Source organism: Ranitomeya imitator, chromosome 5 (assembly GCF_032444005.1).
Source record: "Ranitomeya imitator isolate aRanImi1 chromosome 5, aRanImi1.pri, whole genome shotgun sequence".
Taxonomy (NCBI): domain Eukaryota; kingdom Metazoa; phylum Chordata; class Amphibia; order Anura; family Dendrobatidae; genus Ranitomeya; species Ranitomeya imitator.
The window spans coordinates 403,934,595-403,962,414 of NC_091286.1; the positions used below are offsets into that span (position 1 = coordinate 403,934,595).

The 27,820-nt window shown below is 45.5% G+C and overlaps 1 protein-coding gene across 2 annotated transcripts in view; it reads left to right on the forward strand.

Annotated features, from left to right (window-relative positions):
* Positions 1–27,820, forward strand: part of ALG3 (ALG3 alpha-1,3- mannosyltransferase) — a 96,123-nt gene that overhangs the window by 12,200 nt on the left and 56,103 nt on the right. For both annotated transcript variants that reach the window (XM_069726961.1, XM_069726960.1), the window contains exon 4: positions 27,219–27,379. In XM_069726961.1, coding sequence (XP_069583062.1) covers positions 27,219–27,379 — 161 coding nt within the window. The remainder of the gene's footprint in view (positions 1–27,218; positions 27,380–27,820) is intronic.

Genomic DNA, 27,820 nt, shown 5'->3' on the forward strand with positions numbered 1-27,820 from the left:
CTCTGATTTGCTCTTTGTCATCCTATTCTGTTATGGCATTTGTGGATTCAGGCGCTGCCCTGAATTTGATGGACTTGGAGTTTGCTAGGCGCTGTGGTTTTTTCTTGGAGCCCTTGCAGTATCCTATTCCATTGAGAGGAATTGATGCTACACTTTTGGCCAAGAATAAGCCTCAGTACTGGACCCAATTGACCATGTGCATGGCTCCTGCACATCAGGATGATATCCGCTTTCTGGTGTTGCATAATCTGCATGATGTGGTCGTTTTGGGGTTGCCATGGCTACAGGTTCATAATCCAGTATTGGACTGGAAATCTATGTCTGTGTCCAGCTGGGGTTGCCAGGGGGTACATTGTGATGTTCCATTTTTGTCTATTTCGTCTTCCACTCCTTCTGAAGTTCTAGAGTTTTTGTTGGATTATCGGGATGTATTTGATGAGCCCAAAGCCAGTGCCCTACCTCCTCATAGGGATTGCGATTGTGCAATTAATTTGATTCCTGGTAGTAAGTTTCCTAAGGGCCGATTGTTCAATTTATCTGTGCCAGAACACGCCGCTATGCGGAGTAATATAAAGGAATCCTTGGAGAAAGGCCATATTCGTCCGTCGTCATCACCGTTAGGAGCAGGGTTTTTTTTTGTGGCCAAGGAGGATGGTTCTTTGAGACCTTGTATTGATTACCGCCTTCTTAATAAAATTACAGTCAAATTTCAGTATTTTTTGCCGTTGCTGTCTGATTTGTTTGCTCGTATTAAAGGGGCTAGTTGGTTCACCAAGATAGATCTTCGAGGGGCGTATAATCTTGTGCGTATTAAACAAGGCGATGAATGGAAAACAGCATTTAATACGCCCGAGGGCCATTTTGAGTACCTGGTTATGCCATTCGGGCTTTCCAATGCTCCATCAGTATTTCAGTCCTTTATGCATGACATCTTCCGAGAGTACCTGGATAAATTCCTGATTGTGTATTTGGATGATATTTTGGTCTTTTCGGATGATTGGGAGTCTCATGTGAAGCAGGTCAGAATGGTGTTCCAGGTCCTTAGTGCGAATTCTTTGTTTGTGAAGGGGTCAAAGTGTCTCTTTGGAGTTCAGAAGGTTTCATTTTTGGGGTTCATTTTTTCCCCTTCTACTATCGAGATGGACCCTGTTAAAGTCCAGGCCATTTACGATTGGACTCAGCCGACATCTGTGAAGAGCCTGGAAAAGTTCCTGGGCGTTGCTAATTTTTATCGGCGCTTCATCGCTAATTTTTCTACTGTTGCTAAACCGTTGACTGATTTGACCAAGAAGGGTGCTGATGTGGTCAATTGGTCTTCTGCAGCTGTAGAGGCTTTTCAGGAGTTAAAGCGTCGTTTTTCTTCTGCACCTGTGTTGTGCCAGCCAGATGTTTCGCTCACGTTTCAGGTTGAGGTTGATGCTTCTGAGATTGGAGCAGGGGCTGTTTTGTCGCAGAGAAGTTCTGATGCCTCGGTGATGAAGCCATGTGCTTTCTTTTCTAGAAAGTTTTCGCCTGCTGAGCGTAACTATGATGTTGGTAATCGTGAATTGTTGGCCATGAAGTTTGCATTCGAGGAGTGGCGTCATTGGCTGGAAGGAGCCAAGCATCGCCTGGTGGTCTTGACAGATCACAAGAATTTGACTTATCTTGAGTCTGCCAAACGGTTGAATCCGAGACAGGCTCGATGGTCGTTATTTTTCTCCAGTTTTTGATTTTGTGGTTTCGTACCTTCCGGGCTCTAAGAATGTGAAGGCTGATGCCCTGTCAAGGAGTTTTGTGCCTGACTCTCCGGGTGTTCCTGAGCCGGTGGGTATTCTTAAAGAGGGGGTAATTTTGTCTGCCATCTCCCCTGATTTGCGGCGGGTGCTGCAAAAATTTCAGGCTGATAGACCCGACCGTTGCCCAGCGGAGAAACTGTTTGTCCCTGATAGATGGACTAGTAGAGTTATCTCTGAGATTCATTGTTCAGTGTTGGCTGGGCATCCTGGAATCTTTGGTACCAGAGATTTGGTGGCTAGATCCTTTTGGTGGCCGTCTTTGTCACGGGATGTTCGTTCTTTTGTGCAGTCCTGTGGGACTTGTGCTCGGGCTAAGCCCTGCTGTTCTCGTGCCAGTGGGTTGCTTTTGCCCTTGCCGGTCCCGAAGAGGCCCTGGACGCATATTTCTATGGATTTTATTTCGGATCTCCCCGTCTCTCAAAAGATGTCGGTCATTTGGGTGGTGTGTGATCGCTTTTCTAAGATGGTCCATTTGGTACCTTTGTCTAAATTGCCTTCCTCCTCTGATTTGGTGCCATTATTTTTCCAGCATGTGGTTCGTTTACATGGTATCCCGGAGAACATCGTTTCTGACAGAGGTTCCCAGTTTGTTTCGAGGTTTTGGCGATCCTTTTGTGCAAGGATGGGCATTGATTTGTCTTTTTCCTCGGCTTTCCATCCTCAGACAAATGGCCAAACCGAACGAACTAATCAAACTTTGGAAACATATCTGAGATGCTTTGTTTCTGCTGATCAGGATGATTGGGTGTCCTTTTTGCAGTTGGCTGAGTTCGCCCTTAATAATCGGGCCAGCTCGGTTACTTTGGTTTCGTCGTTTTTCTGCAATTCTGGTTTCCATCCTCGTTTCTCTTCAGGGCAGGTTGAGTCTTCGGACTGTCCTGGTGTAGATACTGTGGTGGATAAGTTGCAGCAGATTTAGACTCATGTGGTGGACAATTTGACATTGTCCCAGGAGAAGGCTCAACGTTTCGCTAACCGCCGGCGCTGTGTGGGTCCCCGACTTCGTGTTGGGGATTTGGTTTGGTTGTCGTCTCGTTATGTTCGTATGAAGGTTTCCTCTCCTAAGTTTAAGCCTCGTTTCATTGGTCCGTATAAGATTTCTGAGGTTATCAATCCTGTGTCATTTCGTTTGGCCCTTCCTGCTTCTTTTACCATCCATAATGTGTTCCATAGGTCGTTATTGCGGAGATACGTGGCGCCTGTGGTTCCATCCGTTGATCCTCCTGCCCCGGTGTTGGTTGAGGGGGAGTTGGAGTATGTGGTGGAGAAGATTTTGGATTCTCGTGTTTCGAGACGGAAACTCCAGTACCTGGTCAAGTGGAAGGGTTATGGTCAGGAAGATAATTCCTGGGTTTTTGCCTCTGATGTTCATGCTGCCGATCTGGTTCGTGCCTTTCATTTGGCTCATCCTGGTCGGCCTGGGGGCTCTGGTGAGGGTTCGGTGACCCCTCCTCAAGGGGGAGGTACTGTTGTGAATTCTGTTGTCGGGCTCCCTCCTGTGGTCATGAATGGTACTTCGGCTGGTTCCGTCCATGGACTTCCTCTGGTGGGTGTTTCTGAGTTTCCTTTCACAGGTGTAATTCGATGGTCTTTTTGCGCCCTCTGCGTGGTCTTTTTGTAGGTTTTTGTGCTGACCGCAAAGTAACCTTTTTCCGTCATACATGACGGCACCACGAGAGAGGAGATCCGCCCATCAAGGACAGGAAACCTTCAAGATAAAAGGGGCGGCTCCTCTCTCCACATCAGTTGGTTTCCTGTCCTTGACGGGGAACCCTCAAGATGGAAGACATCTGATGAAGATTGAAGAGGGGCCTGGGTCGGGTGGATTTAGGCAGGCGCTGGTCTGCTGCACCCGTCATCAGGTACCCGTAGTCGCCTCGGGGGTCAATGTATACCATGCCCCCCCTGAGCGAAGCATGGCCACAGCCCGCGAGGCGAACGCCCGGGTGAAAATTCTCCACGGGGGCCGCCGGTGCGCTCCCCCCCCCTGTCGAGTTGGATAAATCCTGCCTGTCCACGGGGGTCACTTTATGGTGCCCCCCCTGTTGACCAAAGGTGGCCATGCAGCCCGTGAGGCACATCGGTGCCCAGGCGAGGTAAGCTCCTCGGAGGTTTGGTGGCCCTCCCTGTCGAGTGCAGGTCTCCCCCTTCCCCCTCCTCCCTGATGGTACCTGAGGCTGCAGAGAGCGGCGTCCGGAGAGTGGTGAGCATCTGGATGCTGAGGCTGCCTGTCTGTGGCGTGGACAGGGGAAGCTCCTGGAGGTCTCCCTTCATCCGGCACCAGGTACCCAGGAAGGGAGATACGTGCGCGCAAATGCGGGCAGGGGGGCCAGAATCTCCGGCGCGCACCGGAAATAAAGGCCTGGTGCGCGCCTAGAGGTAAACCGCGCATAGACGCTGAGCGGCGGCAGCACTCGGAACCCTTGTGCAGGAGCCAAGGGGCGGGGGGACCGAAAGAGGCGGCGCGCACCGGAAGTGGTGACCGGATGCGCGCCTGGAACATGGTACAGCGGCGCGCACCGGTAGTGAGGTCCGGGTGCGCGCGCGCGCTGCTCTGACAGAGGCAGGATCAACCAGGTGAATGGTGGATATTAAAGCGCACACCGGATGTGGTTGCCAGGTGCGCGCTTGGACATATGTATATAGCGCGGGGTCGCGCTGACAGCTGACAGGCGCAGGATCAACCAGATAGTTGATTGCTTCATGTGCATCGGAAGTGGTGCAGGCACGATCAATCAGGTAATCAATCATGATTAATGAAGCGACCAATGATAGCAGGATCAACCAGGTGATTCATAAAAATAAAAAAAAGAAAGTGAATCTATTTAAACAAGCCAGCTGCGCTGCCCTGTGTCACTAAACCAGGCCAGGTTGAAGGTGACTACTCTTGTTGTGTGCTGGTGTGTATAATGGAGAGTTTCTCACCAGAGCATTTGATGCCACAGCAAGAGGTGCAGGAGAGGCGGTCTCGCTCAAACGAAAAGAGCCAGACCCGCCATGGCAGCAGCAGAAGCCGCTCGGACAGTATACGGCATACCAAGGAGGGGTCCCTAGTCTCATTGGGAGACACGGAGAAAACCAGCCAACCTCCGGATCCGGTACCCGTACTTTGAAAACGTCCGAGTGGTGAGTGAACTACGAGAAAGTCCAGCACGCTAATGTCTGTTCTTTTCTCTTATCTCCTCTCTCCCCTCTTTTCTTACATACATTGCGGGGTGGAGTATAGAAGGTCACCAAAAAGTATAAGACGAAGACTAAAAATAGAGAATGTCCCTTATGTAAAAAGCCCTTAATATCATCTTGGGGTAAAAGACTGTGTCAGGACTGTACTAACCAGACTGTGGCGGAGGAAACACCCTCCTTTACGGACAGTCTAAGATCTCTGATTCAGTCTGATGTCTCTAAGACCGTAAGAGCATTACAGACGGCTGACACAGATGCCAGATCTAGGGACAGATCCAGCCCCTCTATAGCATCCCAAAGGGATTCCTCGGGGTCAGAGCAGGATTCAGATACGGCCCGCTGTTCTGATAGTAGCTCGGAGGAGGAAGACACTTTTCCAGCTGAGGCTACAGATAAACTTATTAAAGCCGTTCGCTCTACCATGGGGCTGGTAGATGAGAAGGCCAAAAAGACAGCCCAAGAACTCATGTTCAGTGGCCTACAAAAGAAAAAACGGAGGTCATTCCCTGTTAACGATCAAATACAAGAACTGATTAAAAGGGAATGGCAAAAGCCAGAAAAAAGGTCCCAAATAACTACCTCCCTAAAAAGAAGGTATCCCTTTGAAGAGGAAGCATCCTCATCTTGGGACAGAGCCCCAAAAATCGATGTGGCGGTCTCAAAAGTGGCCAGGAAGTCCTCCCTGCCGTTCGAGGACCTAGGTTCTCTAAAAGAACCTCTGGACAGGAAGGTGGACAGTTCCCTGAAGACAGCTTGGGAAGCCTCAGCGGGAGCACTAAGGCCAGCTATCGCGGCCACTTGTGTCGCCAGATCCCTTAAAATCTGGATAGACAACCTGGAGGAACAGGTGGAGCAAAAAGTTCCCAGGGAAGCTATTCTAGAGTCACTTCGAACCATGAGGGCAGCGGCTATGTTTCTGGCTGAAGCATCTGCAGACTCTGCTAGGCTGGCAGCAAAATCAGCAGCGTTAGCTAACACTGGACGCCGTGCCGTATGGCTTAAATGCTGGCCGGGGGACACTCAGGCAAAAATGAAGCTTTGTTCTTTGCCTTGTGAGGGAAACTTCCTGTTCGGACCGGCATTAGATGAGGTATTGGAGAAGGCCGGTGATAAAAAGGAGAACTTTCCAAAACAGCCATTTCAGCCCTTTTGTCGCTCCTTTCGGAGAGGCCAAAAGTTCCGAAGGCAGCAATACAGAGACCGGGACAGGAGCAACCTGGACAAGCAACCCAGGGGAGGAAAGGGCTTCTATTTCGGCAAGTCCCCCAGAGACACCAAAAAACCCTCCCAGTGACGGTCCTTCTCAGGTGGGAGGGAGGCTCTCTCACTTCCTTCCAGCCTGGGAGAGGATCTCCTCCAGCATATGGATCCGGCAGATCGTAGGATCAGGCCTAAAGCTAAAATTTCACCACTGGCCTCCAAGAAGATATATGCAGACCCCGGTACAGTCCTCCCAAGAAAAGCAAGACAGTCTGGAAGGGGAAGTAACATCACTCCTAGACAAGCACGTCTTAGAGGAAGTTCCTATAGAGGAAAGGAGGGAGGGATTTTATTCCCCTCTTTTTCTCATAAAAAAGCCGGACAACTCTTGGAGGACAATTATAAATCTAAAAGGCCTCAACAAATTTCTTGTAGTACCATCTTTCAAGATGGAAACCATAAAATCGGCGGTGAAACTTCTCTATCCCCAGTGCTACATGTCCGTCCTCGACCTCAAGGACGCTTATTATCACATCCCAATCAGACAACAAGATCGTCAGTTCCTCAGAGTGGCAGTTCAGATGGGGTCCCAGCTGCGTCACTTCCAGTACAGGGCTCTGCCCTTTGGGATAGCAACCGCCCCACGCGTATTTATGAAGCTGATTGTTTCCTATCCTCGGTCTGTTCAGTAAGTCGGGCCTCACTTTGCTAAATCTATTTCATCTCTGTGTTTGTATTTTCATCTTTACTCACAGTCATTATATGTGGGGTGCTGCCTTTTCCTTTGGGGAATTTCTCTGAGGCAAGGTAGGCTTTATTTTTCTATCTTCAGGGCTAGCTAGTTCCTTAGGCTGTGCCGAGTTGCATAGGGAGCGTTAGGCGCAATCCACGGCTATTTCTAGTGTGTTTGATAGGATTAGGGGTTTGCGGTCAGCAGAGTTCCCACGTCCCAGAGCTCGTCCTATATTATCAGTAACTATCAGGTCATTCCGTGTTCTCTTAACCACCAGGTCCATTATTGTCCTGACCACCAGGTCATAACACCCAACTATTGGACACCCAGCCATAGGAAGCTATGTGGTGAGATGGCTTTTACGTTTTTTGGGGTTTTTTTTAATCAAATTTATGTCAGCAACGTACCCCATGTTATTTTCATGCATGATTGCTATTTATTTACTGCATTGCAATTGCTCATTTTGTTTCTCTTTAATGGCCAGTGTGAACCTTCACCTACATGTTGCATGCATACCAACTTAGATTCCAGTTCATCTCTTTAGGTTTTAGTGTTTTTTTGCACTAGGTGCAGATAAGGGTGCAGCCTCCCTTTTCTTTGAGCTAGACATTACGTTTATATAGCTCCCCGTGGCTTGCTGTCCATTAGAGTCTTGGTCCTGCTCGGCCCTTATGTTAACTAAGCACCCTATGTTATTTGAAAGCACTATTGCTATTTATTTACTGCAGATTATTTGCTCATTTTGTTTTTTATCTTGAGTAGAATCTGAGAGCAGCACAATGTAGTGATATAGACCCTGGTTCCAGTTATGTAATTTCCTAGTTTTGATGTTTTATCAGCAGGAGATAATCAGTAGAGGACTAGTAAACTTGCTGCCAAGTAGTCCTCCATATTCATGAGCTCTGTATAACCCCGCCCCCACCACTGATTAACAGCAGACTGTATGCACTGTGCATAGTCAGAAAACTGCCAATCAGTGGTGTGGGTGGAGTTATACAGAGCTCAGCAGTTAGAGAACTGATAATCTCAAAATATAAAACATTATCAAAACTACCCTAGCAGCCATAGATGTATGTTGGAGATCTCTGTTCTTTTAGTTACACTTGCACACAGTTTTTGAAGAAACTTGGCAAGCAGCTTGTTCCAGACGATTTGGAGAAATAACCAGGTATCTTATGTGGATGTAGACTTGTGTGAAGCCTTCAGCATCCCAGGACGACTTGATGTTGAGATCAGGGTTCTGAGGAGACCATATCCCCACTTCCAGGACTCCTTTGGCCGGGATCACACACAGCGAGATACGACAGAGTCTCGCTTGTTAAAACCAAGCTCTGGCACCGGCACTCCAGAGCTGAGCGTGCGGCCGCATAGCAATACATGGAGCCCCACGCTCTGCTCCGGAGTGCCGGTGCCAGAGCTTGGTTTTAACCAGCGAGACTCCGCCGTATCTCGCTGAAGTGTGACTCCGGCCTTTTTCTTATTTACACTGAAGATTGTTCTTAATGACAGTGGCTATATGTTTGGGGTCGTTGTTCTGCTGCAGAATAAATTTGGAACTAATAAGACGCTTCCCTGATGGTACTGCATGACTGTTAAGTATTTTGTGTATTTCTCAGTATTGAGGACACCCATTAATCCTGTCCAAATTTCCAACTCCATTTACTGAACTACAGCCACAAACTTGCAAGGACCCTCCATCATGCTTGATTGTTACCTGCAGGCACTCATCATTGTACCAATCTCCAACCCTTCAGTAAACAAACTGCTTTACATTGCAGCTAAATATTTCGCATTGAGTCCAGAGAACCCGTTGCCATTTTTCTGTACCTCAGCTCCTATGTTTTCATAGGAGTTTCATAGGAGTTGAGTCAAGTGGCCTTATTTTCATGTTGAAGGTATGACTTTCAGCCGCAATTCTTACATGAAGGCAACTTCTGACCAAATTCTTCGAACAATAGATGGGTGTAGATGATGGCACTGCTGGATATCTTCTGATTACTAAGGAAAGTAAGCATGATTTGTCTTTCATCTGCTGCACTAAGATTATTTGTCCAACCACTACGTCTATGGACATCAATGTTACCCATTTCTTTGTGCTTGAATAGCTGGAAACCCCCATCTGCTTTGAAATCTTTGCCTGATAGAGACCCTATTAATGCAGTATGCCACTATAAGTTGCTGTGCTGTGATTTGCCCTGGTGTATGGCCTGTGACATGACATTATGTTCAAATCACCGACCAAAGCACTATATCAATAGAATAACAGTAAAACTTAACTTTGAATAGTATATATAATAAGACATATAAACAAACATACGGCCAACAGAGGCCTGCTGTTCGGCTTATGGTAAGAAAGTGCAGGGTAACCCTAATGTCCAACTGTTAATCCCCTACTTTACTGCGGAGGCTGGCACCCTAGGTCCTGCGCTGTGGCACCCCAGCTCAACTTACTCTCCCTATTATGCCCTAGTAGGCCCTAAAGTGAAGGAGAGCAAAAGAGTCAGACAGCAGACACAATGATTCAGAAACATGCAAAGTGAGATGTCCTAGAAGTATATTCAAAAATAAATATTGTACATGAACCAGAGGGGGGGATAACAAGTGCAACAAACAGTGAATAGATGCTCAGGTAAGTGAGCACATACACATTGCACGTATTCCCAATAATCATCAAGATCCTAATGGTAAGACAATATGACTGCAAAAGATTGATGATACTAAAATGTCAATTGCACCCATTCCCAAATATATTGATTGCACTGTACAAAAATGTTGAGCCCACTGACTCTAAAAAAGAGGGATTGTATGATACAAAATCTAGGTACACGGTTACTTCTATTGTCCAAAAATTAAAGAGTAATTCTGATAATTAATGTAGTCAAACAAAGATAAAATTCTCACAGGTCTAGTAAAATTTAGAACCCTGCTATGTATAACCAACGAGGGGAGAAAAACCTATTATACTGCTGTTAATGCCCTACCTACCTGCGGAGGTTGGCACCTTAGGACCTGTGCAAATGGCGTCCCCGCTCAGCGTAGACTCCCCCCTAATACGCCCTATTATGGCCCTATAGCAGAAGGATAGAGGGTCCCAAAAGGCTCAATAAGCTGTTAGTGTGCCCCTTAAAGGGAAGCTACCGTGTTTGTAGATAATTCATAAATCAATAATGTAGCATAACATGCTGTTACAACCAAGTTTTGATTGTATTTCGTGTGTTATAGGAGTTCAAAGAAGGCATTGGAGGCTGACATCTTGCTTTCACAGTAGCTGCACCACACTATCAGTGTCATAATACTTCACCCCATGGTCATAGGAGATAAAAGACTGACTATCTATTGTAATAGAACTGTCAGTGCTGTGAACTGGGCACGCCTCTGTGGGCTCCACAATTCACAGTAGTGGGAGGGTTCTGCTGCCAAATTCATGGAGCCCTGGGATCTGCTAACATAAGCAGTACTGCTTCCAGCAGAACAGATCCTAGATTGACAGGAGTAAAATGCAGGAGAAAAGCTGGGGCAGAGTATCAGAGACTGCAAAGACATCAAGGAGGAACAGTGTACCATTAGCATTATCAGAGCAGGAGCTGTCAGCTGCTCAGCAGGAGTTGTGATTCATCCCTTCCTAAGATAAGATAAGGAGCTGCAGTGAATGGCCAGACATTGTGGAGGGGGTGAGAGAATCATGTAATCTGGGTGAGAGAGACTGATGAGAGAGAGAGAGGCAGTAACTGCTGGTGATCACAGGGCAGTCACCCACAAAATGGCGCTGCCCTGTGATGCTACTCTTCATTCTGCCCCAGGGATACTAGACCACCCAAAAGGTGAGGGAAATGATGTCAGCAGTTACTGCCCCAACTTTGCTGCCAACAGTAAAACAGCTGGAGTACTTGTGCTCCATAGTTGGCACGTATGCAATGCAATCTTCGGTCGCACACGCGCAGTATGCTTTGGCCAACTGCGGGCAAAGCCGAAAAACATTACTGCGCATGCCCCCACGCATTATGTCCCAGAAGTATTTTGCTGTGTTGCGGGACATAGTGCGCAGGCGCATGCGCAGTAATGCTTTTTGGCTTTGCCCGCAGTTGGGCAAAGCATACTGCGCGACCGAAGATTGCATTGCGCACGCGACAATTATGGAAAACAAGTACTCTAATTCACTAACATATTGCGGACAACAGGGACGGACGGGGTGGAGAAATGAAGATGAAACACTGCCCATCGGACAGGTAAAAAGTCATTTAAATATCCCGCCAATTTGAAGTGACAGTCCCTTTAATGACCAGGCAAATTTTTACAATTCTGACCAGTGTCACTTTGAGGTAATAACTCTGGAACGCTTCAACGGATCCCACCATTTTTTCGTGACATATTGTACTTCATGATGGTGAAAAACACCAAAAAAGGACACATTCAAGAAAAAACACCAAAAAACAGGCAAAGATGCTTACCTGTCTAAATAGGCCTCAATACAAATGCACAAGCAGGGTGCAGCGGACCCAAACAAAATAGCAAATGCACAGGTGCAATACCTAATGAAACAGCCAGCCTTCAATAAGGGTTTGGCCGTGTGGTACACCAATGCACTAAGATAAAATACTCTGTATGTGGCGTGTTCACACAAGGAATACAAAGCATCTGGCTCCAGCCTATTAATAACGCCCTATGGCGGGCTGCCCAGTGCTAAAATGCATCCCGTGCGAACAGAGGCCACAGTGTACAGAACAATTTGGGCCCAGCTGCACCCTGCAAAAAATATACGTGCAAAAAAAACCATATAAATATATGTAAGGTATTAGTTGATATTAGGGCCATAATATGGAAGCTGGCAACCCACGCCAAGGGTCCTTACTAGGGTTGAGCGAAACGGGTCGTTCATTTTCAAAAGTCGCCGACTTTTGGCAAAGTCGGGTTTCATGAAACCCGATCCGACCCCTGTGCGGGGTCGGCCATGCGGTACGCGACTTTCGCGCCAAAGTCGCGTTTCAATGACGCGAAAAGCGCCATTTCTCAGCCAATGAAGGTAAACGCAGAGTGTGGGCAGCGTGATGACATAGGTCCTGGTCCCCACCATCTTAGAGAAGGGCATTGCAGTGATTGGCTTGCTGTCTGCGGCGTCACAGGGGCTATAAAGGGGCGTTCCCGCCGACCGCCATGTTACTGCTGCTGATCTGAGCTTAGGGAGAGGTTGCTGCCGCTTCGTCAGAAGCAGGGATAGCGTTAGGCAGGGTCCATTAACCACCAAACCGCTTGTGCTGTAGCGATTTCCACTGCCCAACACCACCTTCGGTGTGCAGGGACAGTGGAAGCTACATTTTTTTTTTTTTCCCCTCAGCGCTGTAGCTCATTGGGCTGCCCTAGAAGGCTCCCTGATAGCTGCATTGCTGTGTGTACGCCGCTGTGCAAACCAACTGCTTTTTTCAAAGCACAAATCCTCTTGTTCCTTCCTTTCTGCACAGCTATCTTTTTGGTTTGTACACACTTTTTATTTAATTTGTGCATCTGTCCACTCCTTATTGCTGCCTGCCATACCTGGCTGAGATTACTGCAGGGAGATAGTAATTGAAGGACACTCCCTGTTTTTTTTTTTTTTTTGTGGGAGATTAAGATTGACATTTCTGCTAGAGTGCCATCCCTGTCTGTGTCATCTCTCACTCAGTGGGCCATAGAAAGCCTATTTATTTTTTTGCTTGATTTGGGTTATAAAATCTACCTGAAAAAATCACTACATCAATCAGTGGGAGAAAAATATTGGCCTCAGGGCTTGTGTGCCACTCTTGACTCCTGTGTGCATCATCACTCACTCAGTGGGCCATAGAAAGCCTATTTATTTTTTTGCTTGATTTTGGTTCTAAAATCTACCTGAAAAAAATCACTACATCAATCAGTGGGAGAAAAATATTGGCCTCAGGGCTTGTGTGCCACTCCTGACTCCTGTGTGCATCATCACTCACTCAGTGGGCCATAGAAAGGCCATTTTTTTTTTTTTTTTGCTTTATTTGGGTTCTAAATTCTACCTGAAAAAATCAATAAATCAATCAGTGGGAGATTAATATTGGCCTTTGGGCTTGTGTGCCAGTCCTAAGCGTGCCATCTCTCTCTCTCAGATAGTGGGCCATAGAAAGCCTATTTATTTATTTTTTTTTTTATTGGGTTTATAAATTTTCCCTGGAAAAAAAAAAAAAAGTGGGAGATTAATATTGGCCTCTGGGCTTGTGTGCCAGTCCTGAGCGTGCCATCTCTCTCACAAATAGTGGGCCATAGAAAGCCTATTTATTTATTTTTTTTTGGTTTTATAAATTCTCCCTTAAAAAAAAAGGGAGATTAATATTGGCCTTTGGGCTTGTGTGCCAGTCCTAAGCGTGCCATCTCTCTCTGTCTCTCAGATAGTGGGCCATAGAAAGCCTATTTATTATTTTTTTTATTGGGTTTATAAATTTTCTCTGGAACAAAAAAAAAAAAGTGGGAGATAAATATTGGCCTCTGGGCTTGTGTGCCACTCCTGACTCCTGTGTGCGTCATCTCTCACTCAGTGGGCCATAGAAAGCCTTTTTTTGTTTTATTTGTTTTCTAAATTCTCCCTGAAAAAATCATTTTATTTTATTTGGTTTCTAAATTCTTCCTGAAAAAATCATTTTATTCTATTTTTTTTTTCTAAAGTCTCCCTGAAAAAACAAAAACAAAAAACAAATCAGTGGGAGATTAATATTGCCCTTTCTGCTTGTGTGCCAGTCTTGACTCCTGGGTGTGCCATCTCTCTCTCTCTCTCCAATTGTGGGCCATAGAAAGCCTATTATTTTTTTAGCTTGATTTGGGTTCCAAAATCTACCTGAAAAAATCACTACATCAATCAGTGGGAGATAAATATTGGCCTCTGGGCTTGTGTGCCACTCCTGACTCCTGTGTGCGTCATCTCTCACTCAGTGGGCCATAGAAAGCCTTTTTTTGTTTTATTTGTTTTCTAAATTCTCCCTGAAAAAATCATTTTATTTTATTTGGTTTCTAAATTCTTCCTGAAAAAATCATTTTATTCTATTTTTTTTTTCCTAAAGTCTCCCTGAAAAAACAAAACAAAAAAAATCAAATCAGTGGGAGATTAATATTTACATTTGTGCTTCAGTGACAGTCCTGCGTGTGTGGCATCTCTCTCATTTGTTGCCACCAACAACAGAGTGTGTAACATTGTGCCTGATTTTCGTTGTGGTCTCACTCACCTGTAAAGGGGTAGCTAAATCATACTGAAGTTATAGCTCACCGTGTAATTTGTGTGACAGCAACAAATACCGTTAGTTTGTTTACGTTTTTAAAACAATGAGGAAGTATGGTGGAAGAGGTCGTGGCCGGGGGCGTTCATTGTCAGCTGGTAATGAGGGTAGTGGTAGTGGTGGAGCATCAGCTGGTCGTGGGAAAAAAAATATTGCACCTAAGTCTGGAGCTGTGGAGCCAGGTTCGTCGTCTGGCTACACAAGGCCTCGAACGCTCCCTTTTCTGGGAGTAGGAAAACCGCTTTTAAAGCCGGAGCAGCAAGAGCAAGTTTTGGCTTATCTTGCTGACTCAGCCTCTAGCTCTTTTGCCTCCTCTCGTGAAACTGGTAAATGTCAAAGCAGCGCGTCGTTAGTGGATGTTCACGGTCAGGGACAAGTCGCTTCCTTGTCCTCTTCAGCAAAAACAACAACAGAGAAGAATGCGGCAGGCGACACAACGGGTTACTCCATGGAGCTCTTTACACATACCGTCCCTGGCTTAGAAAGTGAAGCAGTTAACAGTCCATGCCCATTACAAGTTGAATCTGACATGGAGTGCACTGATGCACAGCCACAGCCAGACTACTATGCTGGTCCTTTGACTCAGACCACAACATTGCCCTCGCAGGGTGCTGATCAAGAATCAGACCCTGATGAGACTATGTTGCCCCAACACGAACGCTATACCACCGACCGACACGGTGACACAGACGAAGTTGCACACGAGCTACAAGAAGAGGTAATAGATGACCCAGTTCTTGACCCCGATTGGCAGCCATTGGGGGAACAGGGTGCAGGCGGCAGCAGTTCTGAAGCGGAGGAGGAGGGGCCGCAGCAGGCATCAACATCGCAACAGGTTCCATCTGCCGGGCCCGTATCTTGCCCAAAACGCGTGGCAAAGCTAAAACCTGTTGGAGGACAGCGTGGCCATCCGGTTAAAGCTGCAATGCCTGAAAAGGTATCCGATGCTAGAAAGAGTGCAGTCTGGCATTTTTTTAAACAACATCCAATTGATCAGCGCAAAGTCATCTGTCAAAAATGTTCAACTACCTTAAGCAGAGGACAGAATCTGAAAAGTCTCAATACAAGTTGCATGCATAGACATTTAACCACCATGCATTTGCAAGCCTGGACTAACTACCAAACGTCCCTTAAGGTTGTAGCACCCTCGGCCAACGAAGCTAGTCAGCAACGCAACATCCCTTCCGGCAGTGTAGGGCCACCATTTTCCGCACCACCTGCAGTATCTGTGCAGGTTTCTTTGCCAGGCCAAAGCCGTCAGGGTCAGGGAATCACCAGTTTCGTAGTAGGAAACACTGCATCTAGGGCACCGGTGGCAACAATACCATCTCCCACCGTCTCTCAGTCTGCCATGTCCACCGGCACCCCCGCTAGTTCCACGATCTCCAGCTCTCCAGTCCAGCTCACCCTACATGAGACTATGGTTCGAAAAAGGAAGTACTTAGCCTCGCATCCGCGTACACAGGGTTTGAACGCACACATAGCTAGACTAATCTCGTTAGAGATGATGCCCTACCGGTTAGTTGAAAGCGAAGCTTTCAAAGCCCTGATGGACTACGCTGTACCATGCTACGAGCTACCCAGTCGACACTTTTTTTCCAGAAAAGCCATCCCAGCCCTCCACCAGCATGTTAAAGAGCGCATCGTCCATGCACTCAGGCAATCTGTGAGCACAAAGGTGCACCTGACAACAGATGCATGGACCAGTAGGCATGGCCAGGGACGTTACGTGTCCATCACGGCACACTGGGTAAATGTGGTGGATGCAGGGTCCACAGGGGACAGCAAGTTTGGGACAGTTCTGCCTAGCCCACGGTCTAGGAAACAATTGGCTGTAGCTGTTCGCACCCCCTCCTCCTCCTCTTCGTCGTCCTGCAGAAGCGAGAGCTCGTCCACAGACCGCAGTTGCACAACCACTCCATCCGCAGCTGCCACTGTTGCACACCAGGTCTCCCATTATGGGGCAGCTACTGGCAAACGTCAGCAGGCTGTATTGGCTATGAAGTGTTTGGGCGACAACAGACACACCGCGGAAGTTCTGTCCGAGTTCTTGCAGAAAGAAACGCAGTCGTGGCTGGGCACTGTAGATCTTGAGGCAGGCAAGGTAGTGAGTGATAACGGAAGGAATTTCATGGCTGCCATCTCCCTTTCCCAACTGAAACACATTCCTTGCCTGGCTCACACCTTAAACCTGGTGGTGCAGTGCTTCCTGAAAAGTTATCCGGGGTTATCCGACCTGCTCCTCAAAGTGCGTGGACTTTGCTCACATATCCGCCGTTCGCCCGTACACTCCAGCCGTATGCAGACCTATCAGCGTTCTTTGAACCTTCCCCAGCATCGCCTAATCATAGACGTTGCAACAAGGTGGAACTCAACACTGCACATGCTTCAGAGACTGTGTGAACAGAGGCGGGCTGTTATGTTTTTGTGGGAGGATACACATACACGGGCAGGCAGTAGGATGGCAGACATGGAGTTGTCAGGTGTGCAGTGGTCGAAGATTCAAGACATGTGTCAAGTCCTTCAGTGTTTTGAGGAATGCACACGGCTGGTTAGTGCAGACAACGCCATAATAAGCATGAGCATCCCCCTAATGCGTCTGCTGATGCAAAGTTTGACGCACATAAAGGATCAGGCGTCTGCAGCTGAGGAAGAGGAAAGCCTTGATGACAGTCAGCCATTGTCTGGCCAGGGCAGTGTACAGGACGAGGTAGCGGGCGAAGAGGAGGAGGAGGACGAGGAGGATGATGGGGATGATTATATTTTTAATGAGGAAGCTTTTCCGGGGCCACTGGAAATTGGTGGCGCGGCAAGACCGGGTTCTGGTTTTTTGAGGGACACAAGTGACGTGGATTTGCCTGAAACTGCCCCTCAACCAAGCACAACCGCAGATTTGAGAACTGGAACTTTGGCCCACATGGCGGATTATGCCTTACGTATCCTCAAAAGGGACACACGCATAACTAAAATGATGAATGATGACGATTACTGGTTGGCCTGCCTCCTTGATCCTCGCTATAAAGGCAAATTGCAAAATATAATGCCACATGAGAACTTGGAACTAATATTAGCAACCAAACAATCAACTCTTGTTGACCGTTTGCTTCTGGCATTCCCTGCACACAGCGCCCGTGATCGTTCTCACACGAGCTGCAGGGGCCAGCAGACCAGAGGAGTTAGAGGGGCAGAAATCAGAAGTGGCGTTGGCCAGAGGGGTTTTCTGACCAGGTTGTGGAGTGATTTTGCTATGACCGCAGACAGGACAGATACTGCAGCATCAATTCAAAGTGACAGGAGACAACATTTGTCCAGTATGGTTACAAACTATTTTTCATCCCTTATCGATGTTCTCCCTCAACCATCATTCCCATTTGATTACTGGGCATCAAAATTAGACACCTGGCCAGAATTGGCAGAATATGCATTGCAGGAGCTTGCTTGCCCGGCAGCTAGTGTCCTATCAGAAAGAGTATTCAGTGCTGCAGGTTCAATACTAACAGAAAAAAGGACTCGTCTGGCTACCCAAAATGTAGATGATCTAACCTTCATTAAAATGAACCACAACTGGATTTCGAAATCTTTTGCCCCACCTTGCCCGGCTGACCCCTAGCTTTCCTATGAAAAGGTCTTGCCTGTGGACTATTCTGAATGCCTTTTCCAATCTCGTAATTTTCTGCACCTGATTGTCCAGCATACGACATGTTTACACCTCACTAAATGGCCAAACTCCCCACACGGGGCCGTGGTATCGACACTTGGCGACAGCACCCGTGAGAGTGCAGTTTGTCTGAAGAGGTGGGTGAGCCCGCTTTTGGTCGACGGCACTGCCACTGGGTCCCTCCTAGTACAATAAAGTGTCTCTGGCGGTGGTGGTGCGCACCCAACGTCAGACACACCGTTGTAATATGAGGGGCCCTGGGCCTGTACCGCCGGCCACAAGACAGTTTCCCCCACCCCAGCTCAAACAGTGCTCTACCACTTGCAAAATTATCTCACAGCTCCACCAATGTTTAGTCTATGCGCTGACATCCTTCAATGCCTGCCACTGACAATACCATTGTATTGACATTTTTGTTATGTTAGGCCTTCGATGCCTGTCTGTGGTCACTCCTTCCACTAGGCCTCCACTGACCACACCACTGCTGCCCGTGTACCCCTGGAACCAATTTAAAATTGCCTACAGCCATGTGTTATTATTTTAGGCCTTCGATGCCTGTCTGCGGTCACTCCTTCCACTAGGCCTCCACTGACCACACCACTGCTGCCCGTGTACCCCTGGAACCAATTTAAAATTGCCTACAGCCATGTGTTATTATTTTAGGCCTTCGATGCCTGTCTGCGGTCACTCCTTCCACTAGGCCTCCACTGACCACACCACTGCTGCCCGTGTACCCCTGGAACCAATTTAAAATTGCCTACAGCCATGTGTTATTATTTTAGGCCTTCGATGCCTGTCTGCGGTCACTCCTTCCACTAGGCCTCCACTGACCACACCACTGCTGCCCGTTTACCCCTGGAACCAATTTAAAATTGCCTACAGCCATGTGTTATTATTTTAGGCCTTCGATGCCTGTCTGCGGTCACTCCTTCCACTAGGCCTCCACTGACCACACCACTGCTGCCCGTGTACCCCTGGAACCAACATCAGAAAATATAAAAATAAGTATTTTGCTTATAAAAAAGAAAATACTGGAGAGATATCAAATGCAGACATTTTAACATTAAAAACAAACACATACAACAAAAATTTGGTACAGTACTAAAAATGGCCACCAGCTACAATAACTTTCTCCTGCAAGTAGTTAACTGAAAGGTTTTTTCAATTTTAAACACAGATATGGCATCCACCGAGTGTTGTCCTGTCGCGTCTTCTTTATATTATTGCCAAGAAGATGCAAAACAATGAAAATAATAAAATCATTATTTACCAAAAAAATAGAGTAAGTCAAAACCACATTGCAAATAAACATTCATTACAAATAAAGAAGCAGGGCGCGTCCGAGGGTGAGTATATACCTAATAAGAATATAATCACCCTCGGACGTGCCCTGCTTCTTTCCGACAGCCTTCCTTCCTAAGAATCAGCCCTTCCGTGGTGTAGAGAGAGGGTTTGTTACACTCCAAGGTGTTCCCCAGGTTGCCTTTCCTGAGCTTCGATCTTTCGGCTCTCGTTTAGTAGTTGTTGGAAACTACGCTGCATTGGGCCTACAAATTGGGTATGGGGTGTAGAGAGATGGTGTGTTCCACTCCAAGGTGTTCCCCAGGTTGCCTTTCCTGAGCTTCGATCTTCCGGCTCTCGTTTAGTAGTTGTTGGAAACTACGCTGCATTAGGCCTACAAATTGGGTATGGGGTGTAGAGAGATGGTGTGTTACACTCCAAGGTGTTCCCCAGGTTTCCTCTCCATTGCTTCGATCTTCCGGCTCTCGTTTAGTAGTTGTTGGAAACTACGCTGCATTGGGCCTACAAATTGGGTATGGGGTGTAGAGAGATGGTGTGTTCCACTCCAAGGTGTTCTCCAGGTTGCCTTTCCTGAGCTTCGATCTTCCGGCTCTCGTTTAGTAGTTGTTGGAAACTACGCTGCATTAAGCCTACAAATTGGGTATGGGGTGTAGAGAGATGGTGTGTTCCACTGTAGAGAGATGGTGTGTTCCACTCCAAGGTGTTCCCCAGGTTTCCTCGCCAATGCTTCGATCATCATGCTCTCGTTTAGTAGTTGTTGGAAACTACGCTGCATTAGGCCTACAAATTGGGTATGGGGTGTAGAGAGATGGTGTGTTCCACTCCAAGGTGTTCTCCAGGTTGCCTTTCCTGAACTTCTATCTTCAGGCTCTCATTAAATTGTGGTTAAACGGAACAACTGCATTTGGCGTACTAGTTGGTTTGGGGCCTACTATCGGTGTCTGCCGCTCCTTGCTGTTCTCCTGGTTTCCTGTCCTGAAATTCCGTTTTCAGGCGCTCGTTAAGTAGTTGTTAATGTTAGACTGCATTTGGCCTACTAGTTGGGTTGGGGCCTACTATCGGTGTCTGCCACTCCTTGCTGTTCTCCTCCACTGAACAAAGCTGTGCCGCCTGTTTACTACTGTTGCCAATTTTGAACTGCATTTCGACTACTTACTGATTTGGGCCTACTCTCTGTGTCAGCCTCTCATTCCAGTTGTCCTCCACTGCAATGCCCCCTGATTAGTCCTGTGTTACCAATTTTGAACTGCATTTAGCCCACTTTATTCTTTGGGCCTATATCTGTCTTTCCTCCTCATCCTGCCCATTGCCCAGCCAGTGATAGATGAGTCTGCTGGTACATTGACCCATAACGCAACATTTCCCGTGCACGCTACACTGCAAGATTGTGACCCTGCTGAAAGTCAGGTCCCCCTTCCCGCATACCATACCACCTTACACGGGGACAAACAGGAAGGTGCAGATGAAAGTGCAGGTTCCTTCATCAGGTGGGGGGAGGAATACTAGTTGCCGACGTCACAGGCACAGGGCCTCTCATGGTACGCAAAAGTGTTGCTGCCGGTGGGAGGCGCCCCCGCCGTGCAAACACACCGCTGTACTTTGAGGGGCCCTGTGCCAGTGCCAATGCCAACGAGTGGGCCCCCCCTGCTTGCTCAGGTTCACAGCACTTGCAAAGTTGAAATACTTACCTCTCCCTGCTCCACTGCCGTGACGTGGTCCAGATTTCCTGGGCCCACTAATTACTTGAACCAGCCCTACCCACCACAACTTTAGCCAAATGACCCCCAATTTCAAATGCCTTCCAATTATTATAAGGTAAATTACGCTTGACAAGCTTCATTAAGAAGAATGGATGGTTTTGACATTAAAATGGGCACTCTAGGTGTTTTCCTGGCCCCCACTCACTGCCGACTATGCTGCCCCATTGACTTGCATTGGGTTTCGTGTTTCGGTCGATCCCGACTTTACGTCATAATCGGCCGATTTCACTCGACCCGACTTTTGAGATAGTCGGGTTTCGCGAAACCCGGCTCGACTCTAAAAAGGTCAAGGTCGCTCAACTCTAGTCCTTACGTATGGCCAGTCCTACTCTAACATGAAAAACACCAAAAAAGGACACATTCAAGAAAAAACACCAAAAAACAGGCAAAGATGCCTACCTGTCTAAATAGGCCTCAATACAAATGCACAAGCAGGGTGCAGCGGACCCAAACAAAATAGCAAATGCACAGGTGCAATACCTAATGAAACAGCCAGCCTTCAATAAGGGTTTGGCCGTGTGGTACACCAATGCACTAAGATAAAATACTCTGTATGTGGCGTGTTCACACAAGGAATACAAAGCATCTGGCTCCAGCCTATTAATAACGCCCTATGGCGGGCTGCCCAGTGCTAAAATGCATCCCGTGCGAACAGAGGCCACAGTGTACAGAACAATTTGGGCCCAGCTGCACCCTGCAAAAAATATACGTGCAAAAAAAAACCATATAAATATATGTAAGGTATTAGTTGATATTAGGGCCATAATATGGAAGCTGGCAACCACCGCTGCACCCTGTTTGGGTCCGCTGCACCCTGCTTGTGCATTTGTATTGAGGCTTACTTCATGATAGTGGTAACATTTATTCACTATGACTTGTTTATTTGTGAAAAAAAATTGAAATTTGGTGAAAACTTTTTTTTTATTCCCTTAAATCAGAGAGTTCTATCTATCACATATAATAGTTAATAACATTTCCCACATGTCGACCTTACATAAGGGTTTTTAATTTGATCAGTGGTTTCTCATTTTTCCAACAAAACTTACAAAACCATTTTTTTTTTAAGGGACCACCTCATATTTGGTGTGACTTTGAGGCTGTGTGCACATGTTCAGGATTTCTTGCAGAAATTTCCTGAGCAAAACAGGACATTTTCTGCAAGAAATCCGCATACGTTTTTTTGCGCGTATTTCTCGCGTTTTTGGTGCGTTGGGTTTTTTTGCGTATTTTTCTGGAGGTTCCCAATGCAATAATATAGTGGGGAAATCCGCAAAAAATCCGCAAAATTAACGAACATGCTGCGTTTTTGACCGCAATGCGTTTTTTTTGCAGAAAAAAACGCATCATATGCACAAAAATTGCAGAGTGCATTCTAAATGATGGGAATGTATGGTTTTTTTTCGCGTTTTTATAGCGATAAAACACGAAAAAAACACGAAAAATCTGCAACGTGTGCACACAGCCTGAAGGGCCTATATGACAGAAAATATCCAAAAGTGATGCCATTCTAAAAACTGCACAAAACTACATTCAAGAAGATTATTAACCTTTCAGGTGTTTCACAGGAATTTTTAGAATGTGGAATGAAAAATGAACATTTTAACTTTGTCACAAAATGTTTTACTTTGGACCAAAATTTTGCATTTTCACAAGGGTAACAGGAGAAATTGCACCATACAATTAGTTGTGCAGCTTCTCTTGAGTACGTTGGTACCCCATATGTGGGGGAAAACTACTGTTAGAGCACACAGCAGGTGCATGGACAAGAAGGAGCGTAATTTATCTTTTTGAATGAAAAATTTGGTTGCATAATTAGCTGACTCCATGTCGCGTTTGGAGAGCCTCGTGCCTAAACGGTGGAAACCTCCTCACAAGTGACACCATTTTAGAAACTATAGACCCTTCAGGTAACTTATCTAGATGTGTAGTGAGCACCGTGAAACTCCAGGCGGTTTACAGAAGTTTATGATGTAGCAGTGAAAATAGAAAATAATTACGATTTTCTCACTAAAATGTTATTTCTTTTTCACAAGGATAGCACGAGAAAATGGACCCCAAAATTTGTTGTTCAGTTTCTCCTCAGACTGATACCCCATATGTGGACGAAAACTACTTTGAGGCACAGTGCAAATCTCAGAAGGAAAGAAGCGCCATGTTGGAGATCACATTTTGCTAGACTGGTGATGGCAGAATCCCCCATAAGAGACCCCATTTTACAAACTACACATCTCAATGAATTTACCTAGGGGTGTAGTGATCATATTGACACCAGTTGTGGATCACAGAACTTTATACCATTGGGCAATGAAGAAAAAAATAATTAATTTTTTTTACCACCCAAATTTTGTTTTAGCCCCAGATTTTACATTTTCACACTGGGAAATTGATAAAACTGGCACCAAAATGTGTCCCATAATTTCTGCTGAATGTAGAAATACTCCATCAGTGGCTGTACAGTACTGCTTAGCCATACGGAGAGACTCGGGAGGGACGAAGCACTATTGGGAAATAGCGAACCATTCCTCCCGAGTTTCGCCGTATGGCTAAACAAAACTGTTTTACAGGAGGCATCCTGGAGCGCAGAATTTTCTATATTAGTTTGCCAACTCTGTATACAGACCTCCTAAGTGCTAGAAGAGCAGAATCCCCCAAGTGACCCAATTTTGGAAACTATACCCTTTTGGGACTTACCTACAGTTGAAGTGACAATTTCAATTCCATGGGTGTTTTCCAGATATAAGCAGCAGTGAATGTTGCTGAATAAAAATTGCAAACTCCCGTCGTAGTGCTATTACATTGTGCCAAACTTATGCACCCGTAAGTTAGACGGGCTGTCATCGATCCAGAAATGCCAAATATGTAGATGCTAAATGTGGTTTATGCACACTGGGGCTCAGAAGGGAGGGGGCATTTGGATTTGGGTGCACAGAATTTGCAGATTTTCTTTTGGAGGGTGAAGGCCATTTTGCTTTTCCAGATCCTTTGTGCTATCAGTAACGTGGAAATCCTCTATATTTCCATTAACAGATGACATACCTGAGTGGGCACTCACTTTTTTTGTGGATTGGGTTGAAGCTTTTATTGGGAACATTTTGCATAACGTTTTGGATCACATCCGGCTCTCTACGCTGAGCACTTACATTGGGGTTTTCCTTTAAATCTCCGAGTGACATAATTCAGATGAAACCCCAATCCTTTCACTTTAATGAGGCAGCAGAGTTACTCTGGACTCAGCGATGTCCTTTTATCAAAGGTGCACAAATCTGGCAGGCGGCACTTTTATGCAATAGTAATAAAATGACGGACATGACTGGATCATAGGCCAGATGGCGTCCACAGTGTCTTCCTTATTGGGAATCTTCTGCCAGATGTTCTGTCTGAATTACCTACAGGTCCTTCTCAAAAAATTAGCATATAGTGTTAAATTTCATTATTTACCATAATGTAATGATTACAATTAAACTTTCATATATTATAGATTCATTATCCACCAACTGAAATTTGTCAGGTCTTTTATTGTTTTAATACTGATGATTTTGGCATAAAACTCCTGATAACCCAAAAAACCTGTCTCAATAAATTAGCATATCAAGAAAAGGTTCTCTAAACGACCTATTACCCTAATCTTCTGAATCAACTAATTAACTCTAAACACATGCAAAAGATACCTGAGGCTTTTATAAACTCCCTGCCTGGTTCATTACTCAAAACCCCCATCATGGGTAAGACTAGCGACCTGACAGATGTCAAGAAGGCCATCATTGACACCTTCAAGCAAGAGGGTAAGACCCAGAAAGAAATTTCTCAACAAATAGGCTGTTCCCAGAGTGCTGTATCAAGGCACCTCAATGGTAAGTCTGTTGGAAGGAAACAATGTGGCAGAAAACGCTGTACAACGAGAAGAGGAGACCGGACCCTGAGGAAGATTGTGGAGAAGTGGAAACATCCAGAGCCACCGTGCACAGGCGTGTGCAGGAAATGGGCTACAGGTGCCGCATTCCCCAGGTAAAGCCACTTTTGAACCATAAACAGCGGCAGAGGCGCCTGACCTGGGCTACAGAGAAGCAGCACTGGACTGTTGCTAAGTGGTCCCAAGTACTTTTTTCTGATGAAAGCAAATTTTGCATGTCATTCGGAAATCAAGGTGCCAGAGTCTGGAGGAAGACTGGGGAGAAGGAAATGCCAAAATGCCTGAAGTCCAGTGTCAAGTACCCACAGTCAGTGATGGTGTGGGGTGCCATGTCAGCTGCTGGTGTTGGTCCACTGTGTTTCATCAAGGGCAGGGTCAATGCAGCTAGCTATCAGGAGATTTTGGAGCACTTCATGCTTCCATCGGCTGAAATGCTTTATGGAGATGAAGATTTCATTTTTCAGCACGACCTGGCACCTGCTCACAGTGCCAAAACCACTGGTAAATGGTTTACTGACCATGGTATTACTGTGCTCAATTGGCCTGCCAACTCTCCTGACCTGAACCCCATAGAGAATCTGTGGGATATTGTGAAGAGAAAGTTGAGAGACGCAAGACCCAACACTCTGGATGAGCTTAAGGCCGCTATTGAAGCATCCTGGGCCTCCATAACATCTCAGCAGTGTCACAGGCTGATTGCCTCCATGCCACGCCGCATTGAAGCAGTCATTTCTGCCAAAGGATTCCCGACCAAGTATTGAGTGCATAACTGAACATTATTATTTGATGGTTTTTTTGTTTTTTATTAAAAAACACTTTTATTTGATTGGATGGGTGAAATATGCTAATTTATTGAGACAGGTTTTTTGGGTTATCAGGAGTTGTATGCCAAAATCATCAGTATTAAAACAATAAAAGACCTGACAAATTTCAGTTGGTGGATAATGAATCTATAATATATGAAAGTTTAATTGTAATCATTACATTATGGTAAATAATGAAATTTAACACTATATGCTAATTTTTTGAGAAGGACCTGTATTTCAGAGATTTACACGGAAACTCCAGTGTAAGTGCTCAGTGTTCAGTGCAAAATAAATATGCACAGAGCCTTACTGCGGTCTTTGGGAGGCAGAATGAACAAATCAACAGCTGGTGAAGAATTGGCTTTATTTACTTTTTACGCCGTTTCTCATGCAGTATAAGTGATTAGATTACTTTTTTCTTCGGGTTGGTGCGATTTATAGCGATACCAGATTTGTATCAAGTTTTAATGTTTGCCTGCTCTACACACACTACAAGACTCCTTTTTTTTTCCTTTCACTCTGGAAAAGTTTACATTTTTATTGGTACCTTTTTCGAGATCGTGACATTTTTTGGTTGGTTTCTATTTCGATTTTTGGGAGGCTGAATAAACAATTCAAGAATTGGTGTGTGTGTGTGTGTGTGTGTGTGTGTGTGTTTTTTTTTGTTTTATATGCCATTCCACATGTAGTAAAATTAATAAGGTAACTTTATTCTCCCATACCATTTTTATTTACATTGGTCTTTTTGATCGCATTTTATTCCACGTTTTGTTCGGCAGTATCATAAAGCATTGTTTTTTGCCTCGTTTTTAAGGGACTTTCTGCAGTCTGATCGCAGTTATAAGGTATCGCAATGCAGGAGCATTGCTATGTCTTATAGCTTGTAAGCTCTGCAGACACAAGTTAGTAAGATCATGTACTGCGCATGTTCTGACTAAATTGCTAGTGCCTGATTACACAGATGTCATGAAAACATTGGGTGACCATGGCAACGATCGGGACCCCACGATGACGTCGTGAGGTCTCCAATCCAAGGGCAGAGGGGCTTTCTTCCCATTTAAGGGGTTAAAGTTCCAGAAGTGCACCACGGGCACCGCTTCTGGCACTGAGAGCTGGGTGTCAACTGTCAGAATCGGCTGACACCCGGCGGCGATCGGACGCACGCACACAGCCTCTGAGCGCTCAAAATCACCTGGGCATATTCATACGTTTAAGGTTGGTAAGTACCAGGCATTCTGAATGTATGGAAACGTCAAGGTCGAAAAGGGATTAAAAAGAAAAGAAACTACTTGATTCTACTTTGCAGCCATTATTACATTGTGTGTCGTATTCTGCATGAAAAGAAAAAAAAAAAAAAATCGGTGAAAGGTCCTATTTAAATTTCCTGCACAGCTGTTTACACCTGACTATAACCCTACTGATTCCCTGACATTGGGCAAGTGTACAGAAAGTGATGGAGTTTTGAAGGCAAAAGGTGGTCACGCCAATATTGATATTATTTTGTTAACTGATAAACTATTAACACTTTTTTTTAAGCATTCTTACTTTGTAACATATATATGCATAAAAAAAATTATCACAGCATGTGACAAACTTACTGTCTGTTTTGTGACTCTCAATTCTTAGGTACCTCCGTATGTATTCTTCTTCATGTGTTGTGCTTCATATCGCGTGCACTCCATCTTTCTTCTGCGCCTCTTCAACGATCCAGTGGCTATGGTGATTTTATTCTTTGCCATCAACCTGATATTACAGGATCACTGGAGCTGGGGCTGCTTTTTCTACAGGTAATTATGGAATCTTGTCATTGCCCTAATCAGATATCCAAATGTTGTTGCAATTATACTGAAACATATTTCAGTATGTTTTAACTGATTTAACCCCTTAGTGACTGAGCCAAATTTTTGAAATCTGACCAGTGTCACTTTATGTGGTAATAACTCTGCAACGCTTCAACAAAGCCCAGTGATTTTGAGATTTTTTTTTCGTGACACATTATACTTTATGATAATGGTAAATTTATGTTGATATTTTTTATGTTTATTTATAAAAAATATCAGAAATTTGAAAAAAATGTTAAAAAATTAGCAATTTTTAAACTTTGAATGATTATCTCTTTAATCCCGATCGTCATACCACAGCAAAACATTAATAAATAACATTTCCCACACGTCTGCTTTACATCAGCACCATTTGCAAAATGTTGTTTTATTTTGTTAGCATTTTAG